This window comes from Diachasma alloeum, unplaced genomic scaffold, assembly GCF_001412515.2.
Source record: "Diachasma alloeum isolate Michigan unplaced genomic scaffold, Dall2.0 Dall_scaffold_00711, whole genome shotgun sequence".
NCBI classification, from domain to species: Eukaryota; Metazoa; Arthropoda; class Insecta; order Hymenoptera; family Braconidae; genus Diachasma; species Diachasma alloeum.
Window position 1 is genome coordinate 409,957 of NW_021680842.1, and position 13,823 is coordinate 423,779.

The window sequence follows — 13,823 nt, forward strand, 5'->3', positions numbered from 1 at the left end:
TCATTATTTAATGACTGACGAAATTTTAAGGTGGTGCGAACATTTTCCTGCGTTTTCTCTAAACTTTTAAAAAGAATCACAAAACTGTAGAAAAAACGCATGAAAATTATCGCACCACTACGCAACTTCGTGAGCCATTAAAGAATGACAAACCACAAAATCGTTATATTTTTTCACGTCACTCCCATCGATAATTTGCCAGAAAAATGAAAACAACGTCAATTTTGGCTAAAAGGGTGTCGAACATCCTTAAAAGGTGTCGACGAATGGAAAGGAGAAAAGATGGCGGAGGGTAGGGCAAAACGGACCACTGACAGAAAATTGGGGTTTTTTTTATTTTCTTCAAATCCGGAGTACTGAATGTGTTGAATTGAAAGTGAGTTTCTTGCATTGCAAACGTAACAGGGGCTTTGTAGACAAGTGTCGTTGACCCGCTATTTGATCTGATTTGCTAATCACCTCAAACTACAAATGACTTTTAATTTTTTTTGAATTTTTGTTTTTGCTTTCTAAGGAAGTAGAAACAAAAATTGCCAATTTTCTATGAGTGGTTCGTTTTGCCCTAGGGGTCCGTTTTGCCCTACCCTCCCCTAATAAATAAATTTAAAATTTGACATTTGCATGTATAACTTCCCGATGCGAGTTGAAATTTGAAATTGGAAATTCAAAAATTTCTTACGAAACATTTCAATTCTTTCAAATTTCAATTTCCCAAATCTCAATTTAAACACTTCTTTTTTGAAAAACTCAAAAAGGGTTGGGAATACTGACGAGAATAATAATTTTTTATTCGTCTTATAATTCAATTGATTAGATTAGCTCGATTGCACTCTTCTTTTTCCATTTTACTGAATGGAAAACTATTATTTTAACTAGTACTCCCCACAATAAAAAGTTAATAAACAAAGGTTGATAAAAACCGTATTCAATAAAAAAAAATTTAATTTCGCCTCATATTTCATTTTGCCCCCCTCCCCTATTTCAAATAGTATTCCGTCCAGCTCTCTCCCCAGGCCCCAAACAAACTTTTTCAAACAAAATCAAACCTGTAGTCCAGTCCTGGCACTCATCGCAAACCCCAACGCTGCTGACACAAGTCGAGTGGTTGTAGCACCCGCAGTTCGTCCGGCAATCGGGCCCAGTCCACCCGAGATTGCACTCGCATTTATAATCCGGGGCTTCACTGCAGTAACCATTGACACACTTCTCGTAACAGGTCTTCGTGCAGTTCTCTTTGCCATCCCCATGGAACCCTCTCTTGCACTGGCAGCTGTAGCTCCCATGGGTATTCGTGCACTGCGCATCCTTGTGGCAGTCGTGAAGCCCCAGATCGCACTCGTCAACGTCAGGGCACTGGGCGTAAGCCCACCCGACCTGCTCCTCGAAGAGGGTCTCATTGAATTGTTCACTCTGACTCTCATTAATTACAAGACTGCAGTTGACGTGGGCCCGGTTGAAGTCCCCCTGCACACAAACCCCAGTTATGGGGTTCTCCAGAGAGTAACACCAGCCACAGCTGAGGGAATGAAGACAGCTGGTGCAGTTCGAGTGTCGATTGCAAGATTTACACTGATCGTTTCCAGTCAACGACGAGCCAGACCTCGAGGTGACGCCCATGAGTCCCGCCTGGTCCATCCACTCCCTGCAGAGTCCAAACTGGTACTCCGAGGTGTAGACCGAGAAGGAGAAGCACTCCTGTGTGGCCTCGCACCAGACGCACCTCCCTCTCTCGTCCAGGCACTGAGTGCAGTTCGACCGCTGCCTGCAGGGGATGGGACACTCCTCAAGACTCACCACACTGTTGGGGAGTCTCCCCATCCTGGCGCACCTCGCCTCCTCCGTCCACCACTCGCAGAGATTCGTGGAGACACACGACTCGCAGGATATGTAGTTCGAGCAATTCGCGCAGGACGAGGGGGTGATGGTGAGGTAATGCCACTCGTTGATGGGGCTCCCCTCGTCGTCGTAGTCGATCGTCACCGAGCAGCTCTCCGTCTCGTTCGTCGATCTAGACAGACAACTGTTGCTGACGTCGCACCAGCCACAGGACGAGTCCGTCAAGCAGTGCAAGCAATTCTTGTACTGATCGCACGAGCCATTCTGGTAGGGCTCGAGGTACTCGAACGTGAAGACCTTGGCGTTGTCCCCCTTCCTGTTGTGAGTGATCTCCATTTTCGAGGGGTAGGCGTAGTTAGCTGTGACCATTCTCTTCGACTCGAAGTCCAGGAGGTACCTCCCAGGCTCCAGGTTCATGTAACTCCCATCAGACCACTTTGTCGAGATGCATTGGGATGTGTCAGCGGTCAAGTTCGCCACGAGTTCGAGGTCAGTTGAGCCGTTGTGTCGGGAGACCCTGAGGGTAGCGCTGTTGTAGCTCACGCAGATTTTCAGCTGCTCAGCTGAGCTCAGCCAGTACTCCTGGGGGGGCCTGAGAAATCCAGTGAGTCGGGCTATCATTTCCCCACCGAGGGCCGACTCAGTCTTCGCCCCCTGCATCGATGGGACGTTAAAGTCGATCGTCGTGGCGTTTACTATTGTCACTGAGTCGGGCTGAGTGAAGTTGACAGGTGGCTTGTACTTGAGGAATGTTAGCCCCGGCCTCTTATCCATCTCCCTGCACTCCTCGACTCTCGTTATCTCGGTTCCTTTGCTCCCCCACCACGCGGGAATCCTGGACAACGTGTCGTCCCTGGAGCCACAGACCCCATAGTTATCGTTCTTATGGTGGCAGCGAGCGTTCTGCACACACCAAGTGCAAGTGCCCAAATTAAGTTTATTCGAGATTGAGCTCTTCCCCTTCGAGTTTGTGCCCCAGCCCCCACCGGGCTGACCGTGAATCAAGCAGGAGTGGCAGTCCCCGAGGACTGGGCACACCCCAGGACACCTCGAAGTCTGTAAATTAGTCGTGCAGTTACTCCCAATTGTCCTGCCATAGCAGATTTCGTCGGCTGAGCACCAGCCGCACTCGGGATTTGCTGAGCACTCGGTGAAGCTCTTGTGCTTGGGGCACAGCTGCTCGGGCTCGACGTAATCCCCGTCGCCAGGTGCCAGCATTGGGGGCAGAGTATAAGCCAGAAGATCAGCGTTTACGTTTCCGTGGTAGCCACCAACGAGCAGAAGAGTGTTTCCATTCCTGGCGTCGGCAGCGTGAGCGAAGACCCCCTGCTGCTTGGGGTATCCCGAGTCCTTGTCGCTGACCCCCAGGACCTCGTGGCTCACCCAGACGTGGCACCCTAGGTTGTAAAGGTACATCTGATTGTCGTAGCAGATCTCCTCCTTGTTGTGGCGGTGGGAGTAACCCCCGAAGACAACCAGGTAATTCCCGATGATGTTGCAGGTGTGGAATGCCCTCTCCCTGGGGACGTAGATGTCTGGGAGGTGCTCCCTCGGGTAGTGGATCTCAGACCAGACCTTTCGGTCCAGCTGGAACACGAACATTCGATCTGACAACTTGCTGAACCTCGCAACGCTGGCCACCACTCCCCCGTAGACGAGGAGGGAGTTCGTTGCTTTGTGGTAGACTGTGCAGTGAGCAACGACTCTGACGTCTAGCTCTTTTCCTCCTCTCGGGCGAACTCTCCTCCATTTTTCGGAGGACGAGTTGGCGTCTGTCAGGTCCAGCTTTATGCTGAAGAGACTCGAGGAGAACTCCCCGTCCACTGTGCTACCACCGAACAGGTAGACTCGGTCTCCTGAGAGGGTCAGGGTGTGCCTGGTGAGGTGGGGTGGGTAAAAGTCGGAGTTTTTGGCGCGGAGGGTCCAGGTCTTGGTGTCGACGTTGTAGTGCCAGAGCTCGTTGGAGAGGGAACCGTCAGCCAACTTTCCCCCGTAGATTACGAAGCCCCTGGAGTATCTGCAGGCTGCGTGACCGTATCTGGGGCTCGGTTTCAGGGTTTCGTTTGAGGTTGAGTTGGTGGGGCTGATGGATTCCGAGGTGAAGATCATTTCGGTGGTGGAGTTCGTGTCGATTATCTGCTGGACGAACTCCGATTGCGTGGGGAGGGCCTTGTCGAGGAAGAAGGGGAGCTCCTCGGTGTCTCTGGGGGCTCTGAAGAGGGATCTTATGAGGCGGGAGTGCCTTCGACGATTGTCCTCGGCCTCTCGGGCCTCCTGGGCTTTGCGCTCGCGCTCGCGGTGCTCTGGCGTGTTTCGCAGCTCACGCCAACCGTGCTGCGTTGTGTCCATGGTCGCGCGGTCACGCAGGCTCAGGGTCCCGTTGCCCTTTATGTTGTAGAGGAGCTTCCAGACGAAGGACGAGGAGGAGAGACCGTATTTCTCCTCCGGGCCTGAGCCGATTCGCTCGAGCTCACTCGCTATCAGCATCGGATCTAGGGATTCAGCAGCAGATGCACCTTCTGGGGGGAGAAATTCAGAAATTTGTTGTGGTTTTTTTGGGAAGAGCTGATTGGTTCTCACAGGAACAAATTTCATCGACCAACCTGACGAATTCGATGGAAAAAACTATTGGATTTCTGCTGAGAATTCTATCTGTTTTTGGGTGATTCTATTGCAGAAATCTGAAGCTTTATTGCGGCTTTTTTTATAGAAAATGTTAAATAAAAATTATTTTTTTGAAAAACTCAGCAAAATTCATTTTTATATTGAAAGACTTTCTATGAAAATTCCTTCACATTTTCCTCACGCCACCATCAACATTTCATTACAATAAAAATTCATTCATTTAATTCATTTAATTCATTTTTATTTCATTTAATTTAATTTTCATTTTTCTAACGTTTGTCCACTGAATTTTTTTTCATTTCGTCAAACAAATAAACTGGGAAAATTTGAGCAGAGAAATTTTCTATAGAAAATATCTCAACAGAATAAATTGTATGGAAAATGGAATTCTCTTGAGTTTTGCTATAGAATATTTCTTATTGAACATATCTATCAGAAAAACAACGCTCAGATAAGCTGCGGAATTTCTCAATAGAATCAACCACAAATTAATAAATAGTTTAATAGAAATGGAATAGGATTTTCTAATGAATGCAGTAGGTTTTTTTATATTTTTTTTTTTGCATACAGTTTCGAGTTTTTCGATTTTTTCAATTTTGCTAATTTTCTACGAAAAAAAATCTCAGAATGAATTTCACTCAACAGTATGCTAGAAATTTCTAAATAGTAACAAATTAGTTTTTCTTTCTCGGATATAATTAAATAAAGGACAGAGGAAGACTTACATTAGCTTCATCTCATGCGAGCGTCGGTAAAATTAAAAAAATTATACAACATTTGAAAAAATATTTGTAACAAATAATTCAGCACTAAAGTAGTAAAGTGGTTCGAGATGTCTAAAATAATTTAATGACGTAATTAAAAAAATAGTAAGAATGGGAATGCAATCTGAATTTTCCCTATTAAAATTCTAGTCATGATATATTGTTTGGTTCTTTAATTATCGCGAAAATGATTGATTGAAGAAAGCATCAAGTATCTTCTTCTGGAGCTGAAGTAATCTACAAGAAAATTTATCAATGTTATTTGCTAAAATTCATAATCACTTGGGTATTTTTCCAATCAACATCAGAAAATACATTCACCACAACCATTTTACCCCTTCATGCTTCAAAGAAAGCAGCTATTTATTCACCCAAAAAATAATATTTTATTTCAAGATTTCAAAGCTCTTAAAATAATTAATAATTATTTTGAAATATCAAAGCTCTTCAAATTATCATTAATTATTGAAAAATTTCAAAGCTCTTAAAATAAGATTGAGCAAAATCTTAATTAAGGCTCGAAACTTTCAAGTTGAGAGTTTCACAAGACTCAATTTAAATTTTGGAAAGTTTCAAGTTGAGGCTTTGGAAGATTTGAATTTGAAACTTAAACTCTCGAATTGAGATTTTCATAGACTCAAGTTGATACTTTTGAATGCCTCGACTTGAAATTTTTCTCTAAAGGGAGTTCTGAAAGTCTCTGCTTCAAACTTTTGAAAATCTCATTTTCGGACTTCTGGAAGGTTCAACTTGAGACTGCTAAGTCTAAAATGGAAATCATAAGTCCGAAAATAACGCTTGTTTTTTTTTAATGTTGAAACTCGAATTCAAAACGAAGTTTACCTAATACACTTCCATGTTCATCCTCCCACTGACTCGTGTTAAACCTGTAGACTTCCAAATCCCCGAGAACATAATTGAGATCGTATCCTCCAAAAACATAGAGAGAATCAGTTTCACCGTCGTAAACGGCTGAATGAGCTGCTCGAGGTGTCATACCTCCTTCAGAATGCGACAACCAATGCCACCTAAATAATTCAAGCAATTGCAATTATAATTATAATTATAAGTTCTTTTATAAGATTTTTTGGGCATGAATTTTCCAACTTAATCTTTAATTTAAGAATGAAAAACAAAACAGAATTTAAAAAAAAAGGTAACGATAAAATTAGAGATAAAATTGAAGAAAGAAAGCAGAATATAGAGAACAAATATGGGACAATTTATCCGTCAGAATTTCTGGAGAATAAATCTCATGAAAATAAATCCTTTGAAAAAAAATTAAAATTCATAGACTTTCTTTTAAAAATTTAGATATTTCTTTTTAAATATCTAAAAAATATTCCTCTAAAAACGAATAGCATTTTCGAAAGAATTTGGATAGAATAAATAAATAAATTTAATCACCAAGATAACGTGATAATTTCAATATTTTCATGAATTTCTTACTTATTGCCCTCTGGATGGACTGAGTGGAGCGAACAAGATTGTCCCGAGAATCCTTTTCTACATTGGCATCTTTTAATTCCGCAGGTACCACCTTGGCCACAACTGTTTGGGCAGAGAGCCCTTGAGCAATCTTTTCCACCCCAATCATTTTCACAAACGCACGTGTTATTGATGCATTTTCCATGCCTTGTACAATTGTTCGGGCAGTCAGTCACTGAAAATTCGGCGTGGAAACCATCAAGGACGTAATTTGTATCACTATATAATAATATCAACATCTGGAAAATAAAGAATTATTTATTTGTTTTTATTTGCACGGAATCATTAATTTTTTTAATGTACAGTGAACAAATTTTATAGAAAACTTGGAAAATTTGAGAAAGAATAAGTTGCAGGGATACCCATATTCATAAACCATAATTACCGTTAAATTTTAAGGCCGTCAATGAGTTAACATCACTCTTAAATTTTTAATTATTCAAATAATCATCAATTTGAATAGACAAATTCTGAATTATTTTATCAATGGAAAATTTACAGTTCCATATTATCAAATATTTAATTCATCATCAATCCTAAATTTAAATTATTAATCTTATGCTATTGTTAAATTTTGATGAATATATTTAAACCTTTATTAATGGAAGTCGGAAATTCTTTTAATATTAAAGAAATGTAATATTCATGGCCATGGAGTTTTTCTATAAAATTTTTATTAAACATTTCAATCGAATCAGGCAAAAACTAATAAAAAGTTCAATAGAAATCCAATAGAATTGTCTAGAGGATTCCTCAGGTTTTTCTATGAATTTTTTTCGTGCGCTTCTTTGCCCTCAGATCCCGATAAAAGTGGAATTCGGAATAGAAATGAAAAATAGTGAAGTGTCATCCACGATGAACGACAGAATTTGCATAACCGGAATGATTATCTGCGGCAGAGCCACTGTACCTGTCACTCTGGGCAAAGTATTCGACTTTGAAGCGAGAGTATAATTGCAATGTACTCACGTAACCAGACGACGAGGTAACTTGTTGCGGCTCAGTTTTGCCACTAAAACTGCCCAGCAGTGGTGAACGAAACGAATCACCGTCGTAAACAAATACATAATCGTAGCTGCATTCAGTTCCCATTGTTCTGAAGCTCAGGGTTATGAATTGTTGGCTGTTGTTTGCTGGAAATAATGGACGAGTCGTGAAAGAATAATAAATTCAAAGTGGAATATTGCTTTTGCATTCACATAGCGTTGTTTTTTTTTGCTAATAAATTAGCAATATATTTCCGAATGGTCACTTTGCACATCATTTTGTTCCATCGTACATCATTCTTCGGTTGAGATTATTTTGTTAAATTCAGTTATATTTCTTCTTTAGTTAATTGTGTTAAATTTCCTGTGAACATTATTTTATAAATTAAGATTAGAATTTTGTAAGCCAACATTCAATGAGTTCAGAACATTCTTTTAAGTTATCGTGGAACAATCAAATTCATAAAAGATTTGAAAATTTGAAAAATTAATGTATGAATGGGAAAAAATTAATATATGAGTGGAAATTTCAATTAATGTCGATAGATAGGGCTCAACAATACCTCCATTTGGAAAAAAATATTAAATTCCATCGGTTCATTAACAAATAATTGAAGAAAAAATTTGTCACATATGTAAATACATACAAATAGGCTGTAAAAATTGAATTTTCGGAGTATTTGAATAAAAATGTGTAGATTTTTCCTAATAAATTAGCAATACATCGAATGGCCATTTTCCGCATCACTTTGTTCTATCGTATATCATTCGTCGTTTGAGATTATTTTGTTAAATTAACTTATTTTTCTTCTTTAGTTAATTGTGTTGGATTTCTTGTAAACATTCTTTTATAACTTGACATTAGGAGAATTTTTTAAGCCAACATTCAATGAATTCAGAACATTTTTTAAAGTTATCGTGGGACAATCGATTTTCAAAAAAATTTGAAGATTTTTAAAATTAATATATGAATGGAAATTTCAATTAACGACGATGAATAGAGCTCAACAATATCTTCAGCAATATCAGCTCTGGAAATTGCCATTTCATTTAAAATTTCATGGAAATCAATAAATTTTTATTTATTCATCTATTTTATATTCTGCATCAGTGGAAATTTTTCATTTGGCTGGCCTCAATTAATTTTCAATCTGTGATAAGTTTATTCTTTCATTCTTTTTTGAGAAATCCAGTACTAATTGTGTATTATGAATGCAAAAAAGACCTGTTCAACTTCAATGATCGGTCTTCAGTACTTCAACGCATGCACAAATAACTCTTAGGAAAAAAACAGAGAGAATAATAGCGGTGAAGTTTTTTTCAAGAATTCCTGGATATTCTCATCGTCTCGATGAATTTTATAGTCGTGGATATTTTAGCATAAGGCAATTCGAATCTATTGAGTAGTTTTGGAGAAATTCAAGCTCGATTTCTGAGGAATTGCTGTGCCTATGACAAAAATTCATGAAATGTAAAAGTATAAATATAATCTAAACAAATATTTATAAGTTGTCGCTACCCAACATCAAAAACGGGAGAAGTAGGGAGGCAAGACGAGTTCCTGAAAAATGACTGGTCATTTTAAGAGAATAACGGATTTCCGATGCTTTATTCCATATTAGCTCTCACTTCGATGTACAAAAAAATCCTTCTGATTAAATGTAATTCCTCAATATTCACTGTTAATAAATTTTAGCTGATATTTTCAAACAAGTGATAATTCCACTGGAATTTTTAAGAATTTCGTCTTTGAAAATTCATGATTTAATAAAAAAAATCAATAAAAACTGTCAATTTCAGTTTAATTATTCCACGAAAGTAATTAGAAATAAAAAAAATTCCGGAAAATATTTTGAAGTGTTAATTAATTATAGTATCATCATAATTTGTTTAAAAAAATCTATATTTTGATTGAAAATTCGAGTAGATTAGTGAATTTTTGTCTTTCTGCTGTTCAAAAATTAATTCCATTGAATTTTTAGTGAAATTTGAAATTTTTTTCCATAGAATTTAGGTTTGACAGTGGATATTCACCTCATGCGACAGTTCCACTGGAATTTCCAGAAAATTCGTACTTAAAAATTTACATTTGATGACAAAACCAATGGAAATTGTCAATTTCAGTTGAACTATTTCGTGAAAATGAATAAAAACTACAAATGTTCAGGTAAATACTTTTGAATTGTTAATTAATTGGAAGCTCATCGTAATTTGGTACTTTTTTTATTCAATAATTCTAAAAATCAATATACGAATTAAATTTTAACCAATGTCGAATGATAGAGCTCAACAATACCCTGGAAACTCAATTGAAGTATTCTACGAGAATGGATGGAAATTAGAAAAATTCAGGTAAATATTCTTGAACGGATAATTAATTGGAAGCTCATCGTAATGTAGCAATGAATGTCCATATTTTGATTGAAAGTTCTAATTCAATTCTAAAAACTAACATACAGAAATATATTATAATTCTAAAAAATTCAAAAATGTAATATATGAATTAAATTAAATAAGAATTAAATAAGAAACTCGGTCACATACGTTGATACGGCCCGCCGGGGCCTGAAAATTACATTCTCGAAATTGTTCGATCATAATGACTATAAAATCAACAGAAAAAAAAAATTGATCAATTGAGCTCAGTTTAGGCTCGTCCCAAAGGGAAAAAAGTGTTCTCTGCATTGAAAAAAAAATTATGAAATTTAATCAACACTTCAACCCCTCATTAAATTTTTTTAATAATTCAAGTGCCCGTTTTACCCCAACCTCCCCTATACTATACTCAATCCAAGCGCAATTTCCCACTTGTTATTAAATTCTAATAAAAAAAACCAAATTTAAATGTGACTAGCAACAAGCTTCCACTCGAGAGCAAAACCCTTACCTTTAATCAACCATTCGCAATGAGAATCCTGAGTGTAATTGGATCCCATGGGGCCGTCACTGATCATCCCCCAGGTGTCAGTAAATACCTTTCTAGTCTTGTCACATGGCACTTGCTTCGGCGTGACCTGGGGGACCAGCTCCAGGCCCCACATCAGGCACGTCCACATGACGAACCATATAGACGTTATTTCTAGCCACCCCATCGCATAATATCAACCTCAGTCCTCGTTAATCCTCGTTAATCCGCGTATCCTCATCATCCAACTTCATTGATAATTCCTCTCTCATTCACCTGTAAATTCAGAATAAATGGCCAAGGTCTTGCGGACGAAGCTCTTCTCAAATAACCGGGCAAACAGTTTATTTGCAATAAATCTGGAGCGAGATTCAGTCACACCTACCAGCTTTCAGTGACAAGGCCAACTTGTAAACATTGAACAAGTATTGATCGATGATTACCTCTGCTTTAACATTCTCAGGTGAATATAAATTAACAACACATCTCCGTCACTCGATTTATCGTCACTGCACTAGTAACTGTTTTTATTGTTTAAACGACTGTGTTGTTGTGTGGATATTGGAGTTGTATATAACCAATAATAGCTCTGGGGCACACAATAGGGGAATGTGTGTATGTATACGGTGATTTTGGGTACGCGACTGTATGATGAACGGTTCTCTAGGTCTTTCTCGTCTCCCGGGATTTGCCGAGTGCGAAGAATGTTGGTACACTCGGCTTTCGGGGGATTGTAGGCGGCGCTCCGGGACGAACCGCCGAGAAAACTGGAAATGTTGATAAGAATATGTTTGTTTGCGCGGAAAAATACTTGCGCAATGACAATTATCAGAAATTAAATATTTCATTTTTTTATCGGTTAGGTCTGACGCTTTGAGGGATTCGGAATGAGTTCTTGTGGTGGAGTTATGAAGACATATGTTGAGTTGGAAATTTTGTCAGGGTTTGTTTCGCGAATATTTTCGGAGAGAAGGGTCCTGGGAGAATTTGTTACTTATGGTTTTTTGTAGCTCTTGAAATTTTGGGTAAAAAAGACCTTTTGATGAATTTTGGTAAACGCGTTCACTCCGGAAATATTTGCGAAATAATGCGCGAGAAGATTTACATCTCTTCGTAACTGGGATTCAAATGTTTAAAATATTTTTAGAATATTTGGAGGAATTTTCAGGATGAAGTTGCGTGGAAAAATTGTGGACTATTCAATTATCATTTATTAAATATTTCTTTTTTTTTATCATTTATGTCTGACGCTTTGAGGGATTCGGAATGAGTTCTTGTGGTGGAGTTATGAAGACATATGTTGAGTTGGAAATTTTGTCAGGGTTTGTTTCGCGAATATTTTCGGAGAGAAGGGTCCTGGGAGAATTTGTTACTTATGGTTTTTTGTAGCTCTTGAAATTTTGGGTAAAAAAGACCTTTTGATGAATTTTGGTAAACGCGTTCACTCCGGAAATATTTGCGAAATAATGCGCGAGAAGATTTACATCTCTTCGTAACTGGGATTCAAATGTTTACAATATTTTTAGAATATTTGGAGGAATTTTCAGGATGAAGTTGCGTGGAAAAATTGTGGACTATTCAATTATCATTTATTAAATATTTCTTTTTTTTTATCATTTATGTCTGACGCTTTGAGGGATTCGGAATGAGTTCTTGTGGTGGAGTTATGAAGACATATGTTGAGTTGGAAATTTTGTCAGGGTTTGTTTCGCGAATATTTTCGGAGTGAAGGGTTCTGGGAGAATTTGTTACTTATAGTTTTTTGTAGCTCTTGAAATTTTAGGTAAAAAAGATATTTTGATGAATTTTGGTAAACGCGTTCACTCCGGAAATACTTGCGAAATAATGCGCGAGTAGATTTACATTTCTTCGCAAATAGGATTCCAATGTCTACAATATTGTAAAAATATTTTTAGTAATTTTGCAGTTGAAATTACCTTAAAAACTGATGGAACATTCAATTATCATTTATTACATATTTCACATTTTTTATCATTTACGTCTGTGGTTTTCACGGATTCTTATGGTGGAGTGATGAAGACAGATGTTGTGTTCAAAATTCCGTCGCGGTTTATTTCGCGAATAGTTTCGGAGTGAAGGGTTTTAACAGAATTTATCAAAAGAAATTTTTTGTAGCTCTTGAAATTTTGGATAAAAAAGCTTTTTTGATAACTTTCGTTAAACCCTGTCACTCCGACAATATTTTCAAAATAATGCGTGAAGAATTTTAATCCGTTCCATAATTGATTTTCAATTAGAAAAATACTTCAAAATTTCCTGCGAGTTTACGAAATTTTCGGACAATATTCAACAATAGGGGAGGTTGGGGTAAAACGGACACTTTTGACTTTTATTGAAATGTTAATAAAGGGTTGAAATGTTGATAATTTTTTTTCAATACAAAGAACAATTCTTTCCCTTTGTGACGAGCCTAAACTGAGCTCAATTGATCAATTTATTTCTGAGTTATGAATAATTTTAAAAAAAGTCTAAAGTGTCCGTTTTACCCCACCCTCCCCTATATCACATGAAAATCGCTCTTTGCAATCACTAGAATTGGGTTTTCCTCTGCATCTAGAATGAGATAAATTATAATACAAATTTTCTCAAAAAAAAAACAAAATTTATTCTTTGCGTAAATAAATGCTTCCTTTTCCATTATTATTTTCACCCGCCGTAAAAAAATTATCACTCAAATCCGAAATTTATCACCCCATGAAATTCCCGAAAGAAGAATATCTCCTCCAAACAAAATAATTTCGTTTTCTATAAAAGATTCTATTTAATGTTTTCAAATAAAATTTTCGCGTGCATTCAATCCCCATAATTTGATCGGTAAAACCAGTGATTATATAATCCACTCAATACGGGACTGCTCCAACGATTACTCCCCCCTCAACTTTCCAAATAAACAAAAAAATAATCTTAAAAATTTCGTTCACCGATTTCCGTTCCCTCTACGAACAAAAATATTATGAATAATCGCGGCGACTGCGCTCGTGCCCCCCATCCTGTCAAAATCAGCTGATCAAGCCAGTAGTGAGCACCGCTGCTCCCCTATCGAGCGTTCTTCTTACAAGATGATAATAAATAACAACGGAAACACTCGAAACCTGAAATTTTTAATAGAAAACATCTTTTAATAAATTAAAATCCCTCATAACTGGATTTCAATTAGAAAATTACTTCAAATTCCTTTATTCTACTGAACATTATTGT

The 13,823-nt window shown here is 37.9% G+C and overlaps 1 protein-coding gene across 1 annotated transcript in view; it reads right to left on the reverse strand.

Moving 5' to 3' along the window:
- LOC107044321 (multiple epidermal growth factor-like domains protein 8) overlaps positions 1-11,233 on the reverse strand; it is an 18,599-nt gene extending 7,366 nt beyond the window's left edge. The window contains exons 1-6 of the mRNA XM_015266152.1: positions 10,990-11,233; positions 10,587-10,880; positions 7,683-7,846; positions 6,675-6,952; positions 6,069-6,253; positions 1,047-4,355 (exon numbers count right to left, since the gene is read on the reverse strand). Coding sequence (XP_015121638.1) covers positions 1,047-4,355; positions 6,069-6,253; positions 6,675-6,952; positions 7,683-7,846; positions 10,587-10,791 — 4,141 coding nt within the window. The 5' untranslated portion in view covers positions 10,792-10,880; positions 10,990-11,233. The remainder of the gene's footprint in view (positions 1-1,046; positions 4,356-6,068; positions 6,254-6,674; positions 6,953-7,682; positions 7,847-10,586; positions 10,881-10,989) is intronic.
- Between the last annotated feature and the right edge of the window lie 2,590 nt (positions 11,234-13,823).